This window comes from Cryptomeria japonica, chromosome 5, assembly GCF_030272615.1.
Source record: "Cryptomeria japonica chromosome 5, Sugi_1.0, whole genome shotgun sequence".
Lineage (NCBI taxonomy): Eukaryota > Viridiplantae > Streptophyta > Pinopsida > Cupressales > Cupressaceae > Cryptomeria > Cryptomeria japonica.
In genome coordinates this window covers 909,788,692-909,815,643 of record NC_081409.1, presented here as the reverse complement: position 1 = coordinate 909,815,643, position 26,952 = coordinate 909,788,692, and the positions used below count along the sequence as shown (strand labels likewise).

Genomic DNA, 26,952 nt, shown 5'->3' with positions numbered 1-26,952 from the left:
GTGTTTAATATGATTAGATGTGAATGAATATATATAGAAATGGAATGAACTATTAGATAATAATAATTATTTTATGTAACTTCCACACTCTTAGATTATTGATTGGATGCTTCATTCCTAGATCAATGGTTGGTGATGACAAAGGCATTCTCATGATGATTTCAAGCCTTACTTGTTGTTAGCAAAAGCTTGAAGGAATTAGCTTACATTATTGAACATGAAATCCATCAATTTTGATGTACACATCTATGGTCACTTTGTACATGCGATGTTGACTTTATATATATATATATATATATATATATATATATATATATATAGACACACACTATCATTATGAGGGTTGATATTGAAATTATAAATGATGCTATCTTCATTATTGATGCTTGTTATACATTTATGAGAGTTGCATATGCGTTTTTGCATATCATTGATTCTCATAGATTATGACATGACTAGTTTAAGATATATATTTTTGAGGTATGTTACATCTTTACATATGTAAAACTCACAAAAAACTTTTATTTAAAAAATACAATATGAAACATGGTGGCAAAGAGAAAAAAATTATCCAATAAAAAAACACAAGCCAAACCAAACTAAAATAACAGATAAGAATAACTACATTCTTAAAAAAAGAAAAACAAAGTTTGTGTTTGAAAAATTTAGAATTGTCACGTAGACAAAACAAGTTGGTCGAAAAAAAAACACATTATATTAAAGAGTTCAACCCCTTGAGGAAACATGATGAAAAAGACAATTTAAGGGTGACAATTAAGGGAAAGACTAGACTTATAGTTGCATAATGAGAACTGGTTCTCACCATCTTAGATGTGAGACGAGTAGATGAGAAGTTCCTAAGGAAGAGTGGGATGAAATAATTTGTCTTTTTTGCAATAAAAGAGAGGTGGAAACTGAATGGCACTTCATCTTTGAGTGTGTAGCATATGAGGATGTTCATACACAATATAAAAATAATTTGAAGGTGAGTAGTCTAAATGAACTATTTGAGAAGGCAAGACTTCACAAAGCTACAAGTTTCTTGATCAAGATCCACAACAAAAAAATCAACATTAAAAAAAACCTGAAAATAATCAATAACAACAATGATACAGATAAGTAGAATTCAGTTGTATAGTTTTTGAGTCAAAATTATTGACCCATGTTTAATCCCATAAAATGATGGTCTATTAAATATCATTAAAATAAATTCATTCATTCAAAAGAATCAAAACCAATAAAAGCTACTTATTACCCCCAAAAATGATTTTTTATTTGGTTGTTGGAAAAAACTAAAAAATATTTATATGCATACCTCTCTACGCGTCAAATTCAAAATACTAAATATTTACCTCACTTTTTTCGCCACAGAGAATTTCATGGCGGCAGAGACAATCGAGGTAACAGAGGAAGTAAGTCTGGAGTGTGGCCTGTCACTCGTTCCGAGGCTGAAACTCCTCCTCTCCTTCACGCGCTCAGATATCTCCTCCACAAAAGCCATCGACGAATGGCAGCTCAAGATGTCTCTCCTAAATTATCTCCGCGAAACGCTTTCCATCACTCTGTCAGACGAGCATTTGGTGGTCGAAAAATTCAGGGACCTCAAGAAGAGGAAGAGAGTCGAACCTGTGGCCTCAGGGACGCTCTTTCTGTGGGACTTGTCGTCCGTGAAGAGAGAAATGAGGGAGGACAGGAGGAGCTTGCAAGAGAGGTATGACGAATTGACGAGGTTTGTGGTCGGGAAAATGGATGGCTTCGAATTGAACGTGGAGGGCTTGACATTTAAGGTCTCCGCGGGGTTGCCTGGGGAGGATGATTTCTGTCAAATGGAAGCCGCGTGGAAAGATTTCTTTGCCGCCAGAGGTCGAGGTAAACCCCCTCACAGCAGAAACCCTAGTAGGTTAGGAGTTGTTTGTTTGTTTATGATTTTGTGAGCGCTTTATTTAGTGTTTGATTAAATTCTCCTTTAGATGTTTTCTTTATGAGGGGCATCTTTCCAAATTTACTTGCAACTTGCAGCAGATCTTGTTTGTCGAGTAATCTTATCCATTAACTTGACTTGAGACTTGCACTCAGCTATGTCCACTAGGGAGCCTTCTGTATCAAATTCACCTAAAAATGTGCTTTCCATTTCAAAGATGAATCTCAATACTATGCTCATAGCCAGCCTCATTCATTAGGTATTTATTTTGTCCAATTTTCTTTGGACTTCTACTTGGCCTTGTTTGTCAGGCATCACTTTTGCCAAATTCATCAATACTTGCCCAAAATCTTGTTTGCTAGTTATCTCTTTCATCGAGTTCCCCCAAACATGCACCTCAACTCGTCCATTGGGCATCTCTTCTGCCAAATTCGCCCAAGTATTGCACTTGTCCTCATTCATTGGGTGCATCTTTTGTCTAGTCACCCTAGATTTGCACTTAATCTTGTTGGTTGGCAATTACTTCCATCAGATTCTCCTTGGACTTGATCTTACTTTTGTCCATTTGACATCTCTTTTGTCAAATCCAGCATGGACTTGAATCAATATTGGATCGGAGTTTTGCAATACTTCATTGCATCTGATACTTGCTAAAGACAAGTTTAAATAATAAAGTCTACCTGTTAATTTCATGGGATTTGACTACCTACTTGTTCAACTTACTATTAAAAAAACATTCATAATATAACACTAACAAGGGAAGAGGTGTTCGATAAAAGAGATAAATGCTTCATACATTATTAAAACTAAGTAAAACAAAACCTATTTGGATCACAAGACCCAACAAACCCCCCTTGATCTAATGGGGACCAGCAAATGTTTCGGAGCATATTGTGAAGGTATCCAACAATACTTGCCGCAACCTATTTGGCCTGCTATACATTTGTTATTGATCAACTTGTGTGGGCTTTGTTTATTGTAGTTGTAGCCTAACCTCTCGTGCCTTATGCCAATTCCAAGCCTTGTAACCCCTAATCCTTGGTCCTTGACCTGACACAAAGATGGGCATCATCTTGGGCATACCCATCTTGTTGATCATCATATACATTTGTGTAATGTCCCCTTTTGGAAGGACACTAAATCTTGCTCAATATACTTGTAGAATTATTGCAGGTTATATATTTTTAGTCTGCTGTGGTAATTTGGATAGATTCAATTCGATGTCGTTTCCCTCTTTAAATGCACAGGCCTGCTGTTTATATCAATCTGATCTGCTGCCTATACTCAGATATATGTGTGTGTGGGGGGTGGGGGGAGAGAGAGAGTGTGAGAATCCTTTCTATTTCATCAGGGTCTGATTCTGTGGTTATTGATTTAATGTTTCCCCATCTTTTCCTTCGATGCCTGCTTTTTATTGTTTGCAGATTTGTATTCGTGGTCTGATCTCTTTGATAAATGTTCATATCATTCTTCCAGATTTTCTTATAATTCTGATTTAGGTCTGCTCCTAAATCTGCTTCTAATGCTTCAGATATTTTTGTTCTATTCCATGGATCCTTCCTTCTTGAATGAAAACTTCTCCACTTTATATCCTCCAATGTGAGGGAGAGTCACACCGTTTCACCATGTCTGCCCCTTTGCAAGGGTCACTACCTTTCATAATTACCCCTCTTTGAAAGAGTCACAACCCTTCATCATTTCTGCTTATTGAAGGAACCAATTTCTTATTTTCTTCTCATTCCTCTTACACATCTTCTATTCTTTCCTTTTTTACTCCATCCTTCTCTCCCTTTCAAATGAAGTTCTCTTCTCCCATTTATATCTCATGTTTGAGGGAGTCACAACTTTTCATCTCATTGCCTTTTGACCATTCATTAAACTTAACTAAATTTCAGCTATGGATATGTTTAACTTGATTCTTTTATAGTTATAATTTAAATTTTTTATTTTTTATTCCTTTAAATTTTAATTTTATTATTATTGTTTATTATTAAATCCAATTTCAAAAGGGGACATTACAATTTGCTATTGATCAACTTGTGTAGGCACTGTTTATTGCAATTGTAGCCTAACCTCTTGTGCCCTATGCCAATTCCAAACGTTGCAGCCTCTAATCCTTGGTCCTTGATCTGCCACAAAGATGGGCATTATCCTAGGCATACCCATCCCGTTGATCATTTGTATTTGTATTGTTAGGGATCTTTGTTTGGGAATTTGGAATGTCAGGGATGTCATAAATCCTATCCCAACCCTATTTGGCCTTAAGAGTCTTATTTGGGTTGTTGGGCTTGGTCGTCGAGTGGTTCCTTCATCTTGTACCTCTGATTCCCAAATCCTTGATCGCTTGCCCTTTGTGCATTGAACTCGGTAATGCTTTCCCTTTCTCGACTTCTTGAGATGGTCTTCCTTGGAAAGCTTTTTCATGTTATTTTTTGTTGGAGTTTAGGGTCAACCATTTCCATTTTACCACTTCCATTGATGCTTTGATATCCTGAAAACTTGCTCCTTCGTATTTAGAACTTTGTCTTTAAGAGTTGGGGTATTGAGCATCCCTCGACCCTCATACCATCTCCATCTTTTCCTTGCAACTTCGAGTCCAATAATTTTTGCCTCTAATCGTTCTAAGTATTGGGCCTTTAGACTTCCATCCTCGATTATCCTTTCAATTCATGCTTTGTCTCCTTGGTCCTTGCTAGTTTGAAACAATTGCGTAAGTGTTTTGGTGGTTCGGACTTGGTTGTGTTAGTACACCCTTCCATCCAACTTTGATGCCCCTTGCTTGTTGATGCCATCATTGTATGACGTTGATGTCATACCCATTTTTTTTGAGTTGTGACCCAATCCACCCATATTGATGTCATTGTTGTCTAGAGCTAATGTCGTCATGATGCCACCTTTTAAGCACCCCAAAAATTTACTGTCTTTTGGAGTTGAACTTTTGACCATTCCATATCCCAATATCCATCATAAGAACACCTCATTCCCAACATCCCTAAAGCCTTTCCATTATCGCAGTTTCCTCTTCATGCTTTCCTTTCCTTGCATCCCATTTTGGCATGAACTCCAATCCAACTTTGAAGTCTGATAGACTCAACTACAAGTTTTTTGGCATGAGTTCCTCTTGAACTCTGTAGTCTGACAAGTTTGCCTAGTTTTTATTTTATTTTATCTGTAACACATCGAAATGGCTTGTAGTGCCATGTGGCCATTGGCAAGGACCTAAAATGACAATATATGGTGTAGATAGTGGGTGTTGATATATCATCACAACTGGAGAAGATTAAATTGTGATTTTGTCACATGTTCGAAGTAGTTTTTGCCAGCATTTTGTTGTAGGTGTGTAGTGTTCCATTAAATCTGGCCTCACACCTACCTGAGGAAACCCAGAATGATGTTCATCCTCATTATTTTGTGGATTTGATGTTGTTGGATGCCATGGTCATGCTGATTTCATTGCATGTAATTCATTATTTACTGCAATTGGATTTTCATGCCATTTAGAGTTGTTTCCTTGGTGGATTTTGTGGATTCCTTGTCATCCTTCATGCAATCATTAGTGTGATAGGTGATTGTCTTGGTAGAGCATATTTGTGGTAGGATTTTTCTCGATAGATGGCATATTCTTTGCTTATGGGATGGTGTTTTCAAAGCTTGAGGACATGTCTATGATGTCTGCAACATGGTTTCTCCCTACATACTTTATTGGTTTTATTTGTCTATGTAATGGGTTCACATTCTTTGTTCTTGGGAGGTGTTGCTCTTTGTACTTTGGGAAGGGACTCATTCAGGTCTATCTGCAAATCATTTGTAAAACTAGTGTTCATGGATGCAATGCAATTTTGAATCAATGAATTTGTATACAATTTGAGGTGATTTTGTAAGATTTATTCAATAAATCAATGTGAGAGATCGTTTATGCTGACTTTTTTGGTCTTCATGGCTGTTCAAGAGTTTTAGGGGATTCAAGAATTCCCCAAGTTCATGTTTGTTGTTCTTTATATCAGTCCTTTGTTAGTTCACACTCAAAGGGTGCCATAAAATCATCTTACAGTGTCTAGTTTGTGCCAGGGTATGAAACCTTTCAATATTGATATGTGGGGCTTTTGAACCAATGATGGATTACTAAGTAAAGGTTATATCATTGGGATAAAATGGCTTTTGAGGTTTCGAGGTCTACAAGACAGAGCCAAGTAGATCAAACTCAATTTGAATATTAATGTTTGCTTCATTAGGGTTTTATTCAAATTTGACTTTGTGCTATAGGATTGGGCATTGGTCTGATAGTTGGAAGATGGCTATCTACCTATTTAAAGCAAACAAAAAATTCTTTGCGTAGGTGTTGTGATATAGTAGGCGTTCTTTCCATCATTCACAAATTTGGTGTTATTAATCTACTAAACTTTTAGAGAAACTATTGATGTTGTATCCACAAAGGATTTGTGTGTGATATTAATTATTAAGCAAATGATTGTTGTGAAAAACTCAATGCATACATGTATAGGAATGAATAATCATTTTATATCTAGTCACATCATTTGGCCTCATTGCTTAAATTAGAGATCTATTGTCATGACAGTTGTATTCTTATCTTCAAGATCTTTGGTAAATGCCCTCTCGAGCTTGGTAGGCCTCAAAGAAGAAGACGAAGATTTGTTACCCTCCTGTCTAGTTGCCTTTTTCTTTTCCTTAGTTATGAGTTGCTTCCTTATTGTCTATATTTTACCCTAGATATGGAAATTGTTGTGAATTGCCTTAGGATCAAGGAAGTCCTAGTAAATTGCTCCATGAAATCTTCACCCCTAAACATTGTCCTTACACTTTAGACAATGGCTTTCTCTATAGTGAAATACTTTCTCAATTTCTTTTTCATAACCAGGAGCCATCATTAGAAGCGGTACATACATCCAAAGAAACATTCATTCCTAAGGCAGTTAAAGTAGTGGAAGGAAAACATGTTATGTTATATCATCCATAGGAATCAGGCAATAATTTAAATGTAGAATCCTATCCTACAAAGGAAATGAGACTTGATAAAATATGTTGTGATCAAGAAACTGAAAAAGGTGAAGATGAGGTAAAAGAAATTTCTACTCTAATGCACGTACAATCAACATGTGAAGATGAAAGATTTAGTAGTGATTGTTAGTTTTACTTTTAGATTAACAATAAACTCAGAAAATAGATGTTTGTTGTTAGGGTTTTCAACATAGTGAATGACAGAGAGCAAACAAACAAACAAATGAAAATGAGACAAGACAACATTACCCTGGGAAAACCTCCTAGGAGGAAAAACCCAGCAAGAAGAGATCCTTAGATCTGATTATGAATTATACAATATTCTGATTACAACACTTATCTCTTTAGGAGGTCTGAAATGGTCACACTTTAGGGCTGATGTAGATGACTAATCAGTATCAGGTCCGCACCTCAGATCTGCACTTTTGTCTTCATTGACCAGTAACCTGGTCTGCACTTTTGATGCCTTATTCTTGACAGCTGTTCGCACCTTTCACTGGAGATATTCACACCTAAAGTTTACACCTTGGCAACAGATGTAGTTCACATGTTTGCACAGCAGACAACTGACTATTTTCGCTTCAACTTGAGAGCTAATTCGCATGATGAGAGGAAAGATGTGATTGTGTTAATGAGGTCAAGTAGTTGTTCATTTATATGAGGCAAGAGGACCTATTTGAGGTTGGCTTGGTGCTAATCCCTTTTATTTATTTTATGACTTTTGGTTTATAGGGTCGGCCCTATTAGAGGGAACACGTTTCCCTTAGAGTGGTGTGTGTCTTTTAGTTATAGGGTCGGCCCTATTAGGGGGAACACGTTTCCCTTTAGTGTGGCGTGTGAGAGGGGAGAGAAGGGCCCAGCCCTTGGCGGATTCCAATGTTGCCTTAAGGCAATTGGAATCCGCATCCTACCTAGTTACAATCAACACTCCCTCTTAACTAGGGAGGAAATAATTACATAATCAGAATATCATAATCTTCCATCTTGCACACAAGCAAAGAATGGATTACATAATCAGAATGTTGTAGTCTTCCATCTTGCACACAAGCATAGATTGGAATGACATAACATAGTCTTCCATCTTGCACACAAGCATAGAATGGATCCACCTTACATTGCCCGCAGAGGGTGGAGAGGATCTTTTCTACCATCTTACATTACCTGCAGAGGATGGTTACATTTGCTCTTCTCCCTGAGAAGAATACCACCTTGCATTGTTCGCAGAGGGTGGTTGATACAACACAATGTATCACTGAGGTTGAGACTCCTTTTCAACCAATGTTTCATTTTCCACAACACCAAGTCTGTCTCTGAAGTACACAAACTTCACTCTCGACAGGGGCTTGGTAACAATATCTGCTATCTGATCATCAGTACTGACATTTTTCAGTTGAATGGCGCCTCTTTGCATCATATCTCGAATTAAGTGATAATGAGTCTCCATATGTTTTGACCTTTCATGAAACACCAGATTGACAAACATCTTTATACAACTCCGATTATCACAATGAATAACTGTAGATTTCCAAGATTGTCCAAACAACCTAGCAAGAAGCTTATGAAGCCACACCGCTTCTCTAGAAGCATCACTTGCTGCAATGTACTCAGCTTCAGCTGCACTTAGTGCTACTGAGGACTCTTTTCTTGTAATGTTCCCCAACAAATAAATCATGAAAATAAATATGACATAATATTAATTATTTTATATTAATATTCTAACTTGGATTAATATAAATAATTAATATTGTTAACACATTAATGAATAAAGGTAGTTCATAAAACTAATTTGTGGATGAATAAAAAGGCATGCCTGGAAAAGAAGAATTGAAACTAGTGTATGGTGATTACACACCCTGAAGTACATAAACCTTTCGTCAGCCATTGGCTGGCCTACTGGTCTCGTGGTATGGAAAAGTGACAACATTGAGGGTGCAGAGTGCTGTCCGTGGGGAAGTTCGTGGTATACGTAGCAGATAGGCATGTTCATACACGCGAAGTTAACCAAAGCTATTGTGAGGGAATAGGTGATTGGAAACGGCAGTAAATACATTACCTTTCCGCGTAAGAGGATTCTGCACAGCATCGCATCCGTGTCTAGCAACCCGAAAACGGGTTGAAGATTGAAACGGAAGTCTCGCAGTGGGGTGTTGTAGATTGAGACGAGAGTATCCGTAGTGGGGTATCGTGCCAGTTGAACCACACGGGAGATGGAGCGAATAGGATTTGGCAACGTGACCGAGAAGCTATCATTCTGAATACCATAAACTCAGTGAATGCAATTGAATGGTAATCATTTTCTGGTAAACTCAGTGGAAGTTACCGCAGTCTTGGAGTCTTCTACTTCGAGTTTGGTGTTACGTGAAGTTCTGCAACAACAACCACAGTTATATCATCAAGTGCATCACAACTGATATCTCTCTTCTTTGCTCTTTACAGAATGTTTAATGTCTGAGAATAATAATTACCCACGTCTGCTATGTACTCAATATGAGTTAAGATACTATGTGTTTAATAGACAAGGAAGATTCCAAATTAGAGCTGTATGAAAACATTCATTATCACTGGTTGTGCTGTGTAAATAAGAATCCGTTTTATATTGAACAAGTACTTGTTAGGGAACTTTACATTTTTGCAAGCCCAAGAGATCACTGCAGATCCTAAGTTGAAACAAATGCCAAAAGTGCTTTTCCTGTCCTTGACACTTCCTGCCCAATCTGCATCTGAGTAACCTTCCAAGGTTATTGAAGTGTTAAGTGGATACTTCAGCCCATAACCATCTATGCCTCGCAAGTATCTTAGGATGTGCTTGGCTGCAACAAGATGAATATGTTTAGGCATGCTCGTGAACTGGCTGAGAGCATTCACTGCATAGCATATATTTGGTCTAGTGTTAACTAGATACATCAGGGATCCAATCAATTGTCTGTACTCAGATGGATCTACAAAATCAGAGTTAATTGTAGAAACACTCAACTTCTTTAAGTTAGATTCCATAGGAGTAGACATGGGTTTACAATCCATCATTCTAAATCTTTTCAAGATATCAATAGAATACTTTCCTTGACTTAAGAAATTTCGTTAGATCTTTGCCATACTTCTAGTCTTAGAAAATAATGCATTAGACCTAAATCTTTTATTTCAAATTCTGAAGCTAATTCTTTCTTACATCTAATGATAAGCTCATCTTTACCAGTAAGAAATAAATCATCCACATATAGAACCAGAATTAACATTTCATTATTGGATATTTTGAAGTAAATGTTAGAATCAACATCATTTTTACAAAATCCTAAACTTAACAAGTATTTATCAATTCTTTCGTACCAAGCACAAGGGGCATGTTTGAGGCCATATAGAGCTTTCTTCAATCTGCTCACATGAGTATCTCTTTCATGAATCTCATAACCCTCAGGTTTTTCAATATAGACTTCTTCCTCAATGACACCATTAAGGAAGGCAGTCTTAACATCCATTTGATGTAGCTTCCAACCTCTAGTTGCAGCAATAGCTATTATAGTTCTAATAGAGGTATATGTAGCAATAGGAGCAAATGTTTCTTCATAATCTATGCCTTCCTTTTGAGAAAAACCACGAGCTACAAATCTAGCTTTATATTTTTCAATACTACCATCAACATTATGTTTAATTTTAAATAACCATTTAGAGGAAACAACAGATTTACCTTTGGGTCTAGGCACTATGTCCCAAACATCGTTCTTGATGATTGACTAATATTCTTCATCCATAGCAAGCCTCCAGGCATGATGGTTCAAGGCTTCTTCAACATTGCATGGCTCAGACTCAATGAGATTGCTCATTAATGCAACATAGTTGGAGAATACTTGAGGTCTCTTGCTTTCTCTTGAATGGTGTTTCTCACCCAAAGTGGCCTCTTTTTGCTAACAACAATGTCACTTGGTATATTAGTGGGATTCATGGGCTCAGGTGAGTCATTATGCTCTTCTTGAGGTGGAGGCTCAACAGACTCCCTTTGAATCTCAAGGTTAGTATCAATATTCATATCTTGATTATTATTAACCTCATCAACAACAAGTGAACCTTTTGATTTCTTAAAAGCAATATCTTCTTCAAACATAACATCCCTACTTACCTCAACATACCTTTGACCTGGAATGTAAATCCTGAGGGCTTTGGAAGATTCACTGTATCGAACTAGCATCCCCTTCTTTCCGGAGGCTCCAACTTAGTTTGCTTTTCTTTAGGCACATGAACATATACAGGACTTCCAAAATTTCTCAAGTGGTTGATGTCAGGTTTGGATCCTGAGAAGGCTTCTTTAGGAGTCATATTCTTTAGAACACGGCGGGGACATCTATTCTAAATATAGACCGTTGTTCTAGAATTCTCAGCCCAAAGAAAAGTCTGCAAGTCTTGGTCATGGATCATAGCCTTTGCAGCCTCAACAATAGTCCTATTCTTTCTTTCAGCAACTCCATTTTGCTGAGAATTGTAGGGAACACAAAACTCCCTCTTAATTATTGACTCAACACAGAAGTCATAAAAACTGCCAAAGGTATACTCACCTCCATCGTGAGATCTTAAACATTTAATTCTTTTACTAGAAATGTTTTCAGCCAATGCCTTAAATTCTTTAAATCTACTTAAGACTTCATCAGATTCTTTGTCTTTAAGAAATAAATCCAAGTTTTCCTAGAGAAATCATCTATGAAGATTACATAGTAGAGACATCCACTAGGAGAAGCTACAGACATCGGTCCACATAAATCAGAATGAACAAATTCTAATTTTTCTTTAGCTCTACTTTCACTTCAATGAAAAGAACTTTTAACATTTTTACCCATAGCACAACCTTTACAAGTATCATCATGAAATTGACTGAGTTTAGGCATACCTTTAACTATCCTTCCGAGGGAAGAAAGAGCTTGAAAGTGTAAGTGTCCAAGCCTTCGATGCCATAGCTCACAGGATTCAGGGGTCTCATTAGTGAGGGCTTGAACAAGGTTAGTGGAGAGCTTATACAAACTATCATATCTATTTCCAATAACACGAGCATATTTACAACTAGATTCCTTAGGCCAAGCAAGTACTTTACCCTCAGAAAATGCTACTTGATAACCTTTATCTTCTAGAGCGGAAATAGAAATTAAGTTTTTTTTAATTCCAGGAACAAATAAGATATCACTAAGGTGAATTGAAATACCAGAATTTAAATTTAAAGAGGTAGTGCCAGAACCTTTTACCGAATATCGAGCATCATCACCAATTACCACATGTAGACTGATATCTTTTTCTACTAAGTCTGAAAGCTGCTCACGATAGCCTGTGATGTGTATGGAAGCATCACTGTCAATCAGCCATGTGTTACTATCTGAGGGTATGCTGCTTGACAAGGCAGAAATAAATAAGAAGTTTTCATTTTGTTTTGAGACCTCATTTAAGTTGGCTTCCCTTTGTGAGGGTTCATTCTGACATTCTTTAGCATAGTGACCATATTTGTCACATCTAAAACATCGAACATGAGAGAGATCTCTTGGCTTTTTCCAAGAATTCTGAGAGCTGTGTGGTCTGAAATCTCTATTTCTCTTAGGATTATTCTTCTTCCAATTATCACCTTTCTTGCATTGGGTTGCAAGCATATGCTAATCATCCACTTGAGGACTCTTGAGTTTTCCTCTTCTGGCAAGGCGAGATTCCTCATGAAGGCAATCGCTCTGAAGACGATCAAAGGTTGGGAATTCAGATCTCCCACTTATGGATTGAATGAAGGAATCCCATGAATCTGGGAGACCATTCAATGAGATCATGACAATGTCCTTGTCCTCTATGTTATGACCAATTGAGCCTAGTTGATCCTTTAGTTCAGAGATCTTCATGAAGTAAGACATAATTGAATCCTCTTTTGTCATTTTAATGTGAAGTAATTGTTGCCATAATGCAATTGCTCTACTAAGGTTATTGATCTCATAAATACCTTCTAGATGTTTGAATATCTCTCTAGCTGTAGTGAATTTGGAGATAGAGGTGACAAGGTGATCTCTGACTGAATCAATGATGAGCTTTCTGGCTTTGAGGGCATTCCTTTTAAACTGCTTTAGTTCTTCTTGATCTGTGGGCGCAGTTAGCTCTTTGTCTTGTACAAACTGAAGGAGATCATCTTCCTCAAGAGCAAGTAGGGTGCGAACCTTCCAGGCAGCAAAGTTAAGTGCCCCTTCGAGCCTATCTTCAACTTTCAGCCCTGTCATTGTCTTGACTGAAAATGAAACAACAAACTGGAAATAAAAAACTACTGAAATCTGAAAGTTAATATATATATATATATATATGTTACCTAGGGCTCTGATACCATGTTAGTTTTACTTTCAGATTAACAATAAACTCAGAAAATAGATGTTTGTTGTTAGGGTTTTCAACTTAGTGAATGACAGAGAGCAAACAAACAAACAAATGAAAATGAGACAAGACAACATTACCCTGGGAAAACCTCCTAGGAGGAAAAACCCAGCAAGAAGAGATCCTCAGATCTGATTATGAATTATACAATATTCTGATTACAACACTTATCTCTTTAGGAGCTCTGAAATGGCCACACTTTAGGGCTGATGTAGATGACTAATCAGTATCAGGTATGCACCTCAGATCTGCACTTTTGTCTTCATCAACCAGTAATCTGGTCTGCACTTTTGACGCCTTATTCTTGACAGCTGTTCACACCTTTCACTAGAGATATTCACACCTAAAGTTTACACCTTGGCAGCAGATGTAGTTCACATTCATGCACAGCAGACAACTGACTATTTTCGCTTCAACTTGAGAGCTAATTCGCATGATGAGAGGAAAGATATGATTGTGTTAATGAGGTCAAGTAGCTGTTCATTTATATGAGGCAAGAGGACCTATTTGAGGTCGGCTTGGTGCTAATCCCTTTTATTTATTTTATGACTTTTGGTTTATAGGGTCTGCCCGATTAGAGGGAACACGTTTCCCTTAGAGTGGTGTGTGTCTTTTAGTTATAGGGTCGGCCCTATTAGGGGGAACACGTTTCCCTTTAGTGTGGCATGTGAGAGGGGAGAGAAGGGCCCAGCCCTTGGCGGATTCCAATGTTGCCTTAAGGCAATTGGAATCTGCATCCTACTTAGTTACAATCAACAGTGATGCCTATTGAAAAGATCCATTTTTCCTTGAGCATTAATCTTTGAAAAATACTCCTCATTATATGGACTTATTAGATGATGCTCGTATAAAAAAGGAAGCAATTGTTATTGGTTATCATGTTAACACAATTCAAATGCAAGGTCAAGAAAGGATAAAAGATGAAAATCCCCTAATATAAGTCAAGCCTAGTGAGAATGTATTTTCAAATCCAAGCCCCTATTTGGCATATCCAGTTCAAATCATGGCAATAGAAGCAAAAGAGAGCCAAATATCAAAGGGGAAAGAGATTATTGATGATAATCAATAAGATATGGCATATCTCACAGTGTTTCTATTGGTGTATGTAAGGTATTAATAAAGATTTTTCTTGCTTTGACCAAGCCGCTTAGTTGCAGATCCAAATTGTCAAAGGTGCATTAGAAAGCTTGAAGATGCAATACTTCAGCTCATTCAAGAAGAAGTGATTGATAACATGCAAAGTGAGGTTGGGTTGATTCTAGATTAGTATGCTTTATGCAATGCAATGTAATCACTATGAAACCCGGGTACACGTCCTCGGCCTGAAAACCCTCGTCCCAATTCTGGGGACGTTTCCCCCCGTCCCCAAACTGCCAAAATTTAGAGGGGACGTCCCCGAAACGAGAGAACATCTGCCCTAGCTGTGGGGGACGTCCATACGTTCCAGGGACGGCCAGACGTCCCCCACATCTAGGGCTATTAAAAAATATTAAAAAAATAAAAAATGTCATATTTTCAATTTTTTTTTTTAATTTTCTAACATGGCCCCCAATTAATTCAAATTGTTATTAAAAAAACTAAAAGGCAACATTAATTAAATTTTAAATTTATTAATTCATATCAAACATTTAAAATTGATTCATATTATAAATAGAAAATATTAAATTGTTAAACATTTAAAAATTAAAAATTAATAAATAATAAATTATAAATAGAAAAGCAAACTAATAAAATATCAATTCGTAAGTTAAAAAATAAAAACTTAAAACTTAACGATATAAAGTTATAATATATATGATTAAAACTTAAAATGTAACAATATAAACTTATAATTGACAATGAAACAATATGGCAGCAGTGTAGCCTTTGGGCATTTTGTATGTTATTTCTTTAATATCTATTATGATATGCATATTGAGAGTTCCTTATGTCTTTTCTCTTTCGTATACTTTAAATTATATTCCATATATATTGTCAGGATGTTTGAGAGTGGTTTCGGACCTCCATGAGTTATAATGCAAAATCTAGTTTTTGGAGGATCCTTCAAATTTCCAGACTTAAGTCAAATTTCAGGCCATTTCAGGATTAGGATGACATTCCAGACTTTTAAGGCGAGTTCACTCTGACCTTGATGTAAGGGACGGGACCTAGGAGGACACTATGCATTCAACCAAGGTTTGATTTAGCAACTTGAAGTGTGATCAGATAGTACACAAAAACCCTATGAATGATCTAAATAACCCCTAATCACTCAATTGACCTAACCTCCTTCACTCCACCTTGAGGAGATCCACCTGATTTGATGACCTTTGAGAAACTCAATCCCTTCAATGCAAAGGCTAAGACACTAAAACGACCAACAACAAAACTAAAAGAGCTAACCCTAGAAAGCAAAAAGTGGGGGTCTTCATTTGCAATGGGGCGATGTGTGAGTACCTCACAACAGGGATGTTTCTTAAAATTTTGAAAAAAGGGGGTGAGTTGGGGACATTTCCTACCTGTCCCCATATCCCAAAAAATCCCCCCATGGGGCACAAGGCTAGTTTTGGCAAGGGACATGTCTCTGAGGAGCATATTTTCAAACCCTTTTGGCCTCACAATTCCCCCTTCCATCCAACATATATATAGCCTAAAAACTAAGAGGTCCAAGAAAGACCAAGGTCAACTATAGTTCCAAGGTAAAACCTAAGTTCAACAAGCACACTATTTGATGCTACCATACACAAGCACTCCTTACAGTTTCCAAGTGAAGATATTCATGATGTCTCATGTTGGTGCTCCCAGAATTTCAATTTGGCCAAAGAAAATACTAAACAGAAGCCCCAAACAAGTAGATACTCTACCAGCATGCCTTTCATGGCATAACAAACTAGCACACATTATAATTGGGCTTTATTCAATAATGGGTGCATGAAACAAGTTTTAAATCGTTAAAAATCTCTTAATTTCAAGGGTTTTTTTATTTTGCCGAGTCATTGCCGAGTCACAAGTCGAGTCGGCCTTGCTGAGTCCAAGCCAAGTCCGAGTCTGGGAACTATGATATTGACAATATGAATGAATTGAAATTCTGGATTATGATTGCATATTGAGTATTGAGTCTATTGACAATGTTGTATGTTCAAAGTTTACATTCTAAAATGTTTTCATAGTATCATACACATGCTATATCCATGTTTTCATATGAAGTCAATGTATATATGCATATGCTTTATCCATGTTTTCATATAAACATTTAGAATTTTCCTATATATTTTATATAGCCGTTCCCCCCCCCTCCCATCTCCAAATTTGGCAAAAAATTTTGCCGTCCCGGAAACTCAAGGTAACATAGGTAATCAACGATATGAATATAAACAACAAAATTCTATTTGCCAAAACTTATGGGTTAAACTCTATTTTATTTGCACTCTATATCTCTATGCTATGGAAATTCCCATAAATATTAAAGAGTTTGCTTTTGTCTTTTTGATTTCTTACAATTTTTTATGTTTTTTATAATCTGAGTTTTTCCCAAATTTTTTCAAATAATTTTATACCTTTTGGTTTGCCAATTTTTTCCTCAAATGATTTGCGTTTGTTTTAAACTGGACTTCTGATAGTATATTGTTAGCATATTTGGTTCATTTGATCATTGATTGTGTAACACATGTTAGATTGCATTAAGAGTTTAATTTCTATATTGGATACCTTTGCTTGCTCATTCAGGAATTGGGAAATCTAAAAATGCATTTTATAGCCCTATAAATTCACTTTAATAAAAATAAAAACAAAACACAAAACCGTTGGTTAGGTTTTTTTTAGACTAGGGCTATTACAATCTCTGTCATTTTGACTGGTTTTACATTATCACATGCAAATAGTATTGGTAGTGTATATTGTGCTCTGTTGGGACCTAAGCCTATTCAAATTCAAGTTTTGAACCCTATCTTTTATTTTCTGTTTTACACCCAAGTTTGATTTTATTATTCATAGTAACCATCCATCTTAGGGGATTACTGATACGTGTTAATGAAAATCTGTTGTTCTGTCTTTTGCTCGCCTTTGCTGCCATCTCAGACCTGTGCATATGTTCAATTTTTGGGAATTTCAATCCAATGTCTTGGAATTCAATGTCGGGGCTCTTTTATGAATAGCCCAATACTGTTAGCACTTAATATCATCACATTTGATGCTATAATTTCCTTTACAATTGATTGAGGACTCCCAGTGGACATACTGGAGATCTTTTTTTTTTTGTGAAATTTGGATGAGGTGGTTGGTAGTCATTAAAGTGGTGCTGTGTTTGCTAACCATTCCTGGGCAATACACAGAAGCAGATATAACGATATCTCAGAAAATATTGTATATTGGACTCCAGATCAATATTTTCATGAAAACATTATGATGTTTTTGAAAAAATTGACCTCTATTTTGACCAAATTTGTTCTGATGTTATCTGATTTTTATTTCATATTTTCCGAATTTTTTTGCTCATTTCAACTTTATTCTGCTCTGATTTTTTCTGCAACAAAACAGACTGGTTTATAGGGTTTTGTTGGTAAACGGATTTGTTGCTTTAAGAAATTTTCTTGAAAAACTCTGTTTTGCCCTGTAATTAGCAACAAATCGTTCACAACAGTTGAAGAATCACAAAGAAATGGTAATTCTTCTCTGCGTTTGAGAGGGGCAGCTCCCTCGTATAATGGGGGTATTTGGATTTTTCGAAAATTTAAAGAACGAACAATAAAGAAAGATTGAACGCCAAATAAGGTATGAATCTAGATTAAAATAAATTCCATATAATCAAGTTTGAGATACCACAACTTGAAATAATCTTCTTCACATTCAATGTTAAAGGGAAATCATTAGGTAATCATCAATTAAACATAAGAACATTGATAATAACCCATGAGAATAAGTTGAACACACATCCAAATTGATCTCTATTGCTTAATTTCTTGAATAATACTATCCAAGTCTCTCATACAAGGCTTGTGAAAAAGTGGAATCTCTTCACATTGAATAATAATGAGGTATATATAGGTGAAGTGGTAACCACCCGAGGTAACTACCCTAACCACCTTTATAACTACATTATAACTTCCTCAACCACTTGAAATAACTTCCTCAACTTTGGGAAAAATAATTACTTAAAATAACTACCCAAAATGAGAACCTAGGATAACTACCTCATATGAAAAGAGCCAGGATTATCTTTTATTACAATACAGAAATAGAGATGAGAGAAAGGAAACTCGATCATGAGAGTTATTTACAAAGAAAGACAAAAACATGATGCGAGTAACACAACAAAAATGGAGACTATACAAAATGTAACTCTGCACTTATTCTAAGCTAACTCCTTGTGCTGCCGATGAGGCTGTCGCTTCTGTAGGCACATTATGTTGTCCAGGTCCTTTGTCTCTGAAGATTTTGAAAAGTCGGATGGCTGAAGTGACAGATTTTCCTTTGGGAATTAGGATGTTGGCTATCCTCATTTTCCATGTCTTCAAGTTTCTATGAATGCCACTTAGTTCTGTCACCATGCTGAGTATCTGAGACATAGAGATTCTCAAGGAAGAGTAAATATCAATCAATTTTTCCATGGTATTTTCATTGAAGTTTGTCCTGTTAAAAAGCTGCTGATCTACCATGTTCTGGAAGCTATTCTGTAACACCTGCAAATCTTCCATCAACGTCACATCTGGGAGAAGAGTAGTGAGTTGTCCTTGGAGTTTGGTACACACTTGATCCCATAAAAGCATGAGCTTTTCTAATTCTGATGAAACTTGATCTATGATCACTAGTTTCCAGTTAATGCTTTCTATCCATATTTCTAGATAATCTTTTTCATTACTAGGCAGGATTTTCTCAGTTGCAAGGGTGTCCATTCCAATTTCTATCATTTGTTTGAAATCATTCACAATTTCCTTCCAAGCTGTTTCCTCTTTCTTGACATTCTTCAAGTCTTGCTCAATAGTATTTTTCTTTATTAAGGCCTCATCATGGATAGATTTTGCTTGGACTAGGAAATCACATGCAAGAGTTTTGACCTTTTCTACCCAACCTTCAATTACCTTTCCATAGGCTTGGTACTTTTGAAGATTATCCATAACATTCCTTTCAATTACTCCTTCTGGTGTCAATATAATTGGCTGGCGATCTACACTTAGTGGCATAGAGGAGGTATCAACTACTGTTTTCAAGTAAGAAGACAAAGTGTGCACTTGTTGTTTCAATTGATCCTTGGATTGCTTATCCTTTTCACTTCTCTCCACCATTCTGGCTGCCATCACATTAAAGTTCTGAATATCAGACTCATGAGAAGAAGGTCCCATATCAATCTTTGTCACAACAAAGTCCGCAGAGGTGGCCTCATTTGTATCTTTCTCAGATATGGGTTGACCAGTTTCTAAGCACATATTCTTTGAATTTGGATCAGTCTTTATTCTTGAGGATACTTTGAGTTTCTTTGGTTTTTCAGCTCTTCCAAAGAGATTAGATATGCCACTAAATTCAGGTACCACCAACTTTTCTACCTTCCTCTTCTTCAATTGACTTTGTTCTAACCATGGGAAAGAAGAATTTTTTGTGGACTCTTGGGTGATTTCTTGTCTTGCTACCAGTGTTGTTGTCACCTCTCTGATTTCTTCAAATTGATCGCTTGGATTGCTTGGAAATGATGAATCCATGACTAAAGTATTTTGTTGTGCTTCTTGTCGTAGGGATTCAATAGGAACTGAGGGAGATATGGAATGCATTCCATCATCAAATCTTGTGTCATCCAGAATTTCCACTGGAACTTGATCCTTTACTTGACTTGCAACAGAATTTTCTTCTATGTCTTTTGCTCTGGATTTCTTCCTCTTTTGTCGAGGTTCATCACCACATGTGTTCTGAAGATTGTTCCTCCTTGGAGGGTCTTCATCTCCATCACCTCCTTGAGTATTTTGGTAAGAAGAAGTATCCCTAGCTAGAGTATGGGAAGAATGTAGCGAAGTAGAGCTCTCAAGCTGATTTCCTTTCCTTCTTGGAGTTTCCTTTGTTGGTCTGGTAGCAGTCATTTGAGTAATCTTCTTTTTAATCTAGGCTTCAGAACTCTTGATTACAAAACTTGTTCTTTCTCTGACATCTCTCATTTCCAGATCTGCCCAATTCAAACTAGGAAGTGGCTGGGACTAGACTTGCTCAAAATAGATAGGATCAATCAAATCAGATCCATCATCTTCAATGCCTTCTATGGTCCAATCCATCTTGAAATCATTCATTTGCTTCAAAGTTAACCTTGTCCAATCTCTTTTTCTAACCTCGAACTCATCTTCGCAATCCTCCCAAAAGTCTTCGAGATTAGGAAAATGAAAATAGCCAGGACCTAACTTTAAGCTGTTCTTGACATAATCCTTGCTATCAAAAGGGAACCTCATCTGGTATGGATACAAATTGACCTTGGATAAAGCTTTTTCTGCCTCATCTGCTCTTGAACTTGACTCACATCTATAGTGCCTGAGACAAATAGGGAAAGCTACCCCTTTATTCTTTCTATCTCTACATTTCTTTTGAACTGAAACCAATTCCCGACAAAGCTCAACTAAAATGAGCTTATCATCAACATATCTGGGTAACTTGTGTGGATAACCTTCAAATCCTCCTACTCGAAGATAGGTAAATCTCGGAAACTGGATGAAGAAACTTCCATATTTCTTTATCAAATTAGCGGCTTCCTTTGATATTCTTGTGGCAATGTCGCCTTGTAATAACCTTACTGCCCACATTGTGAAAGCATCATTCACCCGCCTGAAATACACAAAGCTTTCCTCGAGTTGTAATTGCTTGTAATAATGGTAAATTTGAGTTTCTTGATTCAGGACACCATTAGTACTTAACCCTGGCCATGACCTCAAATTAGCAATAGCATATATCAAGTAAGAGGTCATATGGAAGCGTTGACTCGTTTTGAAGTGCACTAACTGGTCATGTATGTAGTTACTGATGAGATGGCCCCAGTCAATGAATTGCTTACTGGCAGAGATGACTGTTATGAAGAGATACATCCACATTTCAAACTCAGTGGAGTTAGGACTTCCTGTCACTCTATGGAGTAACAAAATCAAGTAACAAATCTTTTTGATGAAAAGAGAACGATTGAGTGTTTTTGGAAGCTGAGACTGTCCTCCTCGTGGCGCAACCATCCATTCTTTAGCCAGATTGTTGAGGCATTTGCTTCTATTATCGCTGAAGTATTTGTAAGCTTTTTGCTTATCGATGTGAGCGAACTTTTCCTTATATGGCAAACGAAGAATAATAGCTATTGAAATTCCATCAAGTTTGGCTATTAAGGATCCATCTGCAGCTCTTATCTCTCTTGCATCTGGATTATATCTTTTTGAGCATTCTATCATCAAATTTGTACATTGAATTGATATGGGAAAACATGCTGCTTCAATCAAGCCGCTTCCTGCCACTCTACAAGACAATTTTGATCTGTCACCTTCCATGAAGAACTTTTTGATCTCTTGCAAATTTATGTGCCCAATCTTGGTATCATGAACCTCTGGAATCATGGTGGTGATCATCGGGGCGTACTCATACTCTTGAGCCTTGTATTTCATGATGATGTGTTTTGCAGATTCTTATACTAAGAAGTTCTAAAGCGTCTTTTTATTACCAATTGCAGCAAATTGGAAATTTGTAAACAATGTTTAAAAATATCTCTTGACTCCCTCTTATCCCATAGGGTTGATAACTTGAAAGATCATTTAAAACAATACCATGCTACTGCTAGAATCATTGCATTACGTTTCTTTGGGATAATTTATTAAATAAATCATATCTCTCATTCTCCATATTTCATGATATCTGACACAACTCCTTCTTCAATCTGTATTTGAAAAGGATACTTATAACACATTTAAAGCTCCTTGAGATAGCGAGCATAGGTTTTGAAGTAAACCGACCCAGTCTTCTTCAATGCATGAATAATATCGATTTGAACTGAAACTTACATAAGTTCCTTTTTAATCACAAGGAAGTCTTTAAAGCTCTTTTATAACACATTACTCTGCCAGTGCAGAAAGTAATCATGCATATCTATTCTTTACGTTTGGAGAACCCTCTGCCTATAGCAGGTATCTGTAAGATGACATCTTCTCTGAAATGCTGCAAGTCGAAGGATATTTCAAACTAAAACAAATCTGACAGAAACCTTGCCATTTGATCACTTGTGTTTTTCTAAATTTCTCATTTCATGCATTCCACGAGATAAGATCTCTTTTGAGCCATTCTATAAAGTTAGTCCTCATTGTATACAATATATAAATAACTTTAAAACTTGCTGTGATGACATCTTTAAAATACATTGTCGGCTTTTGCATGCAGGTCGACCGGAGCACATTTCCAACTATAATATCTGACATAAATCTTCCTCCCATCGATGGTTTGGTGGATGTTTACAACCTACTCCAAAGCTCCCATATTCGGTGCAGACACAAAAGAATCGCAGAGCCTGGCACTATTCGTGCAATTCCATTCACTTGAAAATGAATACCTCTACACCCGCCAAGTGCATTTTCTTGAAACTGAATAATGCCTTCACACCGAATCTATTTTCTGCATTTACTTAGTGTAACTGTGGAAAACAATTCCAAAGGTGGTGGTATCTGGCATCAACCTGTCACTTGCATTTGTTTCCAAGTTTCTAAAGCCTTTTTAACAAATCGAATTTTCCTATATCCTGCAATCACAGATCCCATATTGGCAATGGCGTGCTGAATGCTGGAGGAATCTGTGTGGAATTAAGCGCTATACACTCCAATAGCATTTGCTTGCTAGCTTTATGTCTCTTTTCAACAAATCCTTTTTGTGCATATCTATACTTGTTTTATTTCATTCCTAGAGACGACATCTTCTTGAGGTGCTGGATCATGCAATTCGGTTGTAGGCTGGCAGAATATTATTCACAACTGTTTTTATTGCAATGACAGGCATTTAAACTTTGGCGTTTATACTTCACATTGCTTTGAAGAGAACCATCTGATACACATACCACGTATCTACAGAATACAAGGCACTCAAACATCTCATCTTCAATACCTGCGAGTGGAGTTAGGGAGCACGATAGCATGCATATCTATCGGCATGCAAAGCAAACGGTGGAAGTAGTTATAAAACTGATTTCCGCCATTCTTCCAGGCCACGTGGTGTATCCAATCCGCCAGATGGACGTTCAAGGGGAAGGCGTTGTCTTTTGAAATACTCTCATCTTGCCGATGAGAATAGAGAGGATGAAATGAATGGTAAACTTGTTAAAGTTGGCCAACTCACCGATCAATATTTAAACCTTTCTCTGAAGAAACCTATCGGTCACTTGTGTTATTCACCAACTTAGCGGTAACAACCAACTCACTTTTTGAACTTGGTGGATATGGGCGCTTTGATTATTCTACTAACCTGCCGCTAATACTTGGTCAACTGCCAGCTTAGACCGTTGATGATCATGTTTTACTTTAAACTCTTTGAAAATGCCAATAGCAATCCAAGACAATACAATATTATCATTCATTTATTGGCAATTCGAGGGATCATTTAACTTGAAGTTTAGAAGTCAACATGTTACTTTGAATCATATCCTTTACTTTGAAAATGTTCATAGGATTGCAAATACAAATACAAAGAGTTTCTCGATTTTCTCAAAAACATGATTTGTGACCCTTCACCATCATAGCGTGAAGTACAATTATGACTTTTAAAGCTTGGGCGAACTTTGGGAATTCACGTATATTCCTTTTTTTTTTACGAATACATCCAAATATATGACGAACCATTCACACTAAAGTGACCCGTTTTTACATGGAAACAAAGAAGAATTATGGTTGTCAAATTTACAATTAGGATCAACAGGTTTTCCAAGCACCGAATGATTCTGTTGTATTTAGGATGGATGAGGCATTTGATGCAGAGCAGCTGAATCAAATTAAATATGAGCAGAATGTTGGAGCTTCAACATCAGCAACTGTATTGAATTCCTTTATGAGATTGTTTTATGCTGATGTGCTTTTTGCAAACTTTGCATCTTGTGTTATGGTGATATATTAAGGGCACCTCGGTTCTATTCATTTCTTTGTTAGAATTCATGATTGGGAGTAGGAAGATATTTCAGTTTGGGAGTACACATGACCATATTTCCTTTGGTTCCCTTAAAATTTTCAGCACAGATTCTGATGTACTCAGTGGAAGTAAGAATGTGCAAGCTATGTTAGAACCCCTGTACACTCATTGGTAGGGTGTTCTGATGGTGGTAATGTGGAATGCTCTGAGCACTATAGAAATCAGATCTCTGTTGTAAGCAATTGCCTAGGATATGGAAATGGTGGCATGTTTGGTCTTCATGAGAAACATGATGCTTTGCTATTTCTCATGTTTACCAATCAACAACACTGAATTATAACATGAGGATTGACCAAACATTGACAGCTCCCTTTGAACTGGCTTTACTTCAAATGGATGATGAAGGCCCTTGTATTATTTAGCATTGAATAGTGGTACAACTCAGTGCATGACTGAACTAAGTGATTGTAAGCAATGTGGTTTATATTGCACACAATCACGTCTAGCTATTGTAAGACAATTTAATCTATTTACTTTGTTCATATAAAAAAGCTTGAGGATCTAGCATCACTTACTTATGTATACAGTATAATCCATGACAAAAACATAAACTGCAGCCTGTTGTGACCATTTCACACATCGCCCCATTGCAAATGTGGTCCCCCACTTTTTTCGCTTTCTAGGATTGTTGTCTTAGTTTCGTCATCTAGTAGTAGTTTTAGCTATTAACCTTTTACCTGTAGGAGGTGTGATGGCCCAATTAGTCAAGAAGTAATGAGGTCATTTTTCTCTCTTTAGGTGGGATTGAGGCTAGATAGCTCTCAAGGCTTGGCAATGAACGATATGATGATCATTTCATTAGGTCATCGTCATCAGAGATAGTATGAATGAGTGCAAGTAGAGGTCAGTCACAGGAATTGAGATGTTGATGGATGCTGATCATAAGGAGGCTTGTTTGATCATGATGGATCCTTAGAGTCGGAGAGGTGAGTGCTTGATGTTTGAAGAAATTGAGGTGATTGAGCATGCAGAGTTAACATCTTTTTAGTTCACTGTCAGTGAGGGGTGAAAACCCCAACCACTTACAGTCAGTGCCCATCCAAATCTCTGACTTGCCTTATACCCAGCTCGTGACCCTTCAAAAGCCCGATCAAGATGTGGCAGTCTTATACTTGGCAAGATGAACATTGATTGAGGTAAATGCTTGATGTTTTGGGGGGTAGTGATGAATGACTTAGATGAAATCTTCTAGCAAAGACTTGAGATGCTTTAAACCAACTAATGGAGCAAGTGAAGTTGACACTTTTGGGGCATTGTCAATGACCCCCCAAAAGTCCAAACATTTCCCGTCAATGACCCCATAAATCCTCGACCACTTTCGGTTAGTGACACCTCAAAAGTCCGAAATTCCTTGGATGACTGTCAGTGCATGCTTAAATCCTCGCCTGAAGTTAGGTGAGTTAATGAAGTCTATGATGATTGGCAAAACATGAATTCAATGAGTTAAACAAGATGCAAAGGGGAGACCAAACAATGATCAATGAAATTTGATGGTATTTGGAAGTCTTTGCTTCACTTGAAGGCCTAAGACATGGCTAAGGCATTGTCAATGCCTACCCAAAAATCCTGACCTTTCACAGTCAATGCTCCTCCAAAAACCCGATCCTTTTGAGCCACCGTTAGGGACCGTGCAAATGTCTGACCATTTCCAGTCAGTGCCCTGTCAAAAGCCCGACCACTTTTTGTTAGTGCCTCTTCAAAACTCCGATCAGCTTGGCATCCCTGTCAGTGACATATCAAAGTTCCGACTTGCTATATGTTAGTGTCAATGATATTCAAAATCTTGCCCAAGCATGGAGATGGTGTTTATACTGATTGAATGATGATTGATTTCATGGATCAGGCATGTGTATGATCAAATTTGTGGAGAGATGAAAGAGTAAGGAAGGAAGTTATCACTTCCATTTAGCAAGCAAAACCACCCACTTCTCCTTATGCCCAGCTAGTTGGAGCCACTTGCAAGCATTGTCAGTGCCTACCAAAAGGTCTGATCATTTTCAGCCAGTGCTACACTAAAACTCCGACCTGATTACACCACAGTCAGTGCCTCCCAAAAAGTCCGACCATTTCCTGTCAATGCCCTACTAAAAGTCCGAACTTCTTGGGAAGTCACTTCCAATCCACGACTTAGAGAGCTAATGAGGAAGGGTAGGTCTCAGACCTGAAATCAATAAAAATCAGAGAAATCAGACCTTGAAATGTGAAAATCAAAGATCAGATAAAGGGAATTCATTTCAGATTCTAAGAGTGATGTTGTTATCCTCTATCTTGATCAAGTTGTGTTTGCTTTTCAGGTTATGTAAGCAAGCAAGGATGAACTTCATCACTTGAAGCAGATGGGATATGTTGAAGATCAGCTCATGGTGTCCAAGCCCAAGGAAGACAACAAGGTGAAGATGAATGACATTCACACTTCAACATACTTAGGGCGAAGCTAGAGAGGGATTCAAGTTGTGGAAGAGCTTAGCCACACATGATGAGGATCAGCTCCAAGGTGAAGG

General features: G+C 37.1%; 1 protein-coding gene across 2 annotated transcripts in view; it reads left to right on the top strand.

Moving 5' to 3' along the window:
* The first annotated feature begins 1,328 nt into the window (after nucleotides 1–1,328).
* LOC131066218 (uncharacterized) overlaps nucleotides 1,329–26,952 on the top strand; it is a 39,841-nt gene continuing 14,217 nt past the window's right edge. For both annotated transcript variants that reach the window (XM_058000931.2, XM_058000932.2), the window contains exon 1: nucleotides 1,329–1,869. In XM_058000931.2, coding sequence (XP_057856914.1) covers nucleotides 1,380–1,869 — 490 coding nt within the window. In that variant the 5' untranslated portion in view covers nucleotides 1,329–1,379. The remainder of the gene's footprint in view (nucleotides 1,870–26,952) is intronic.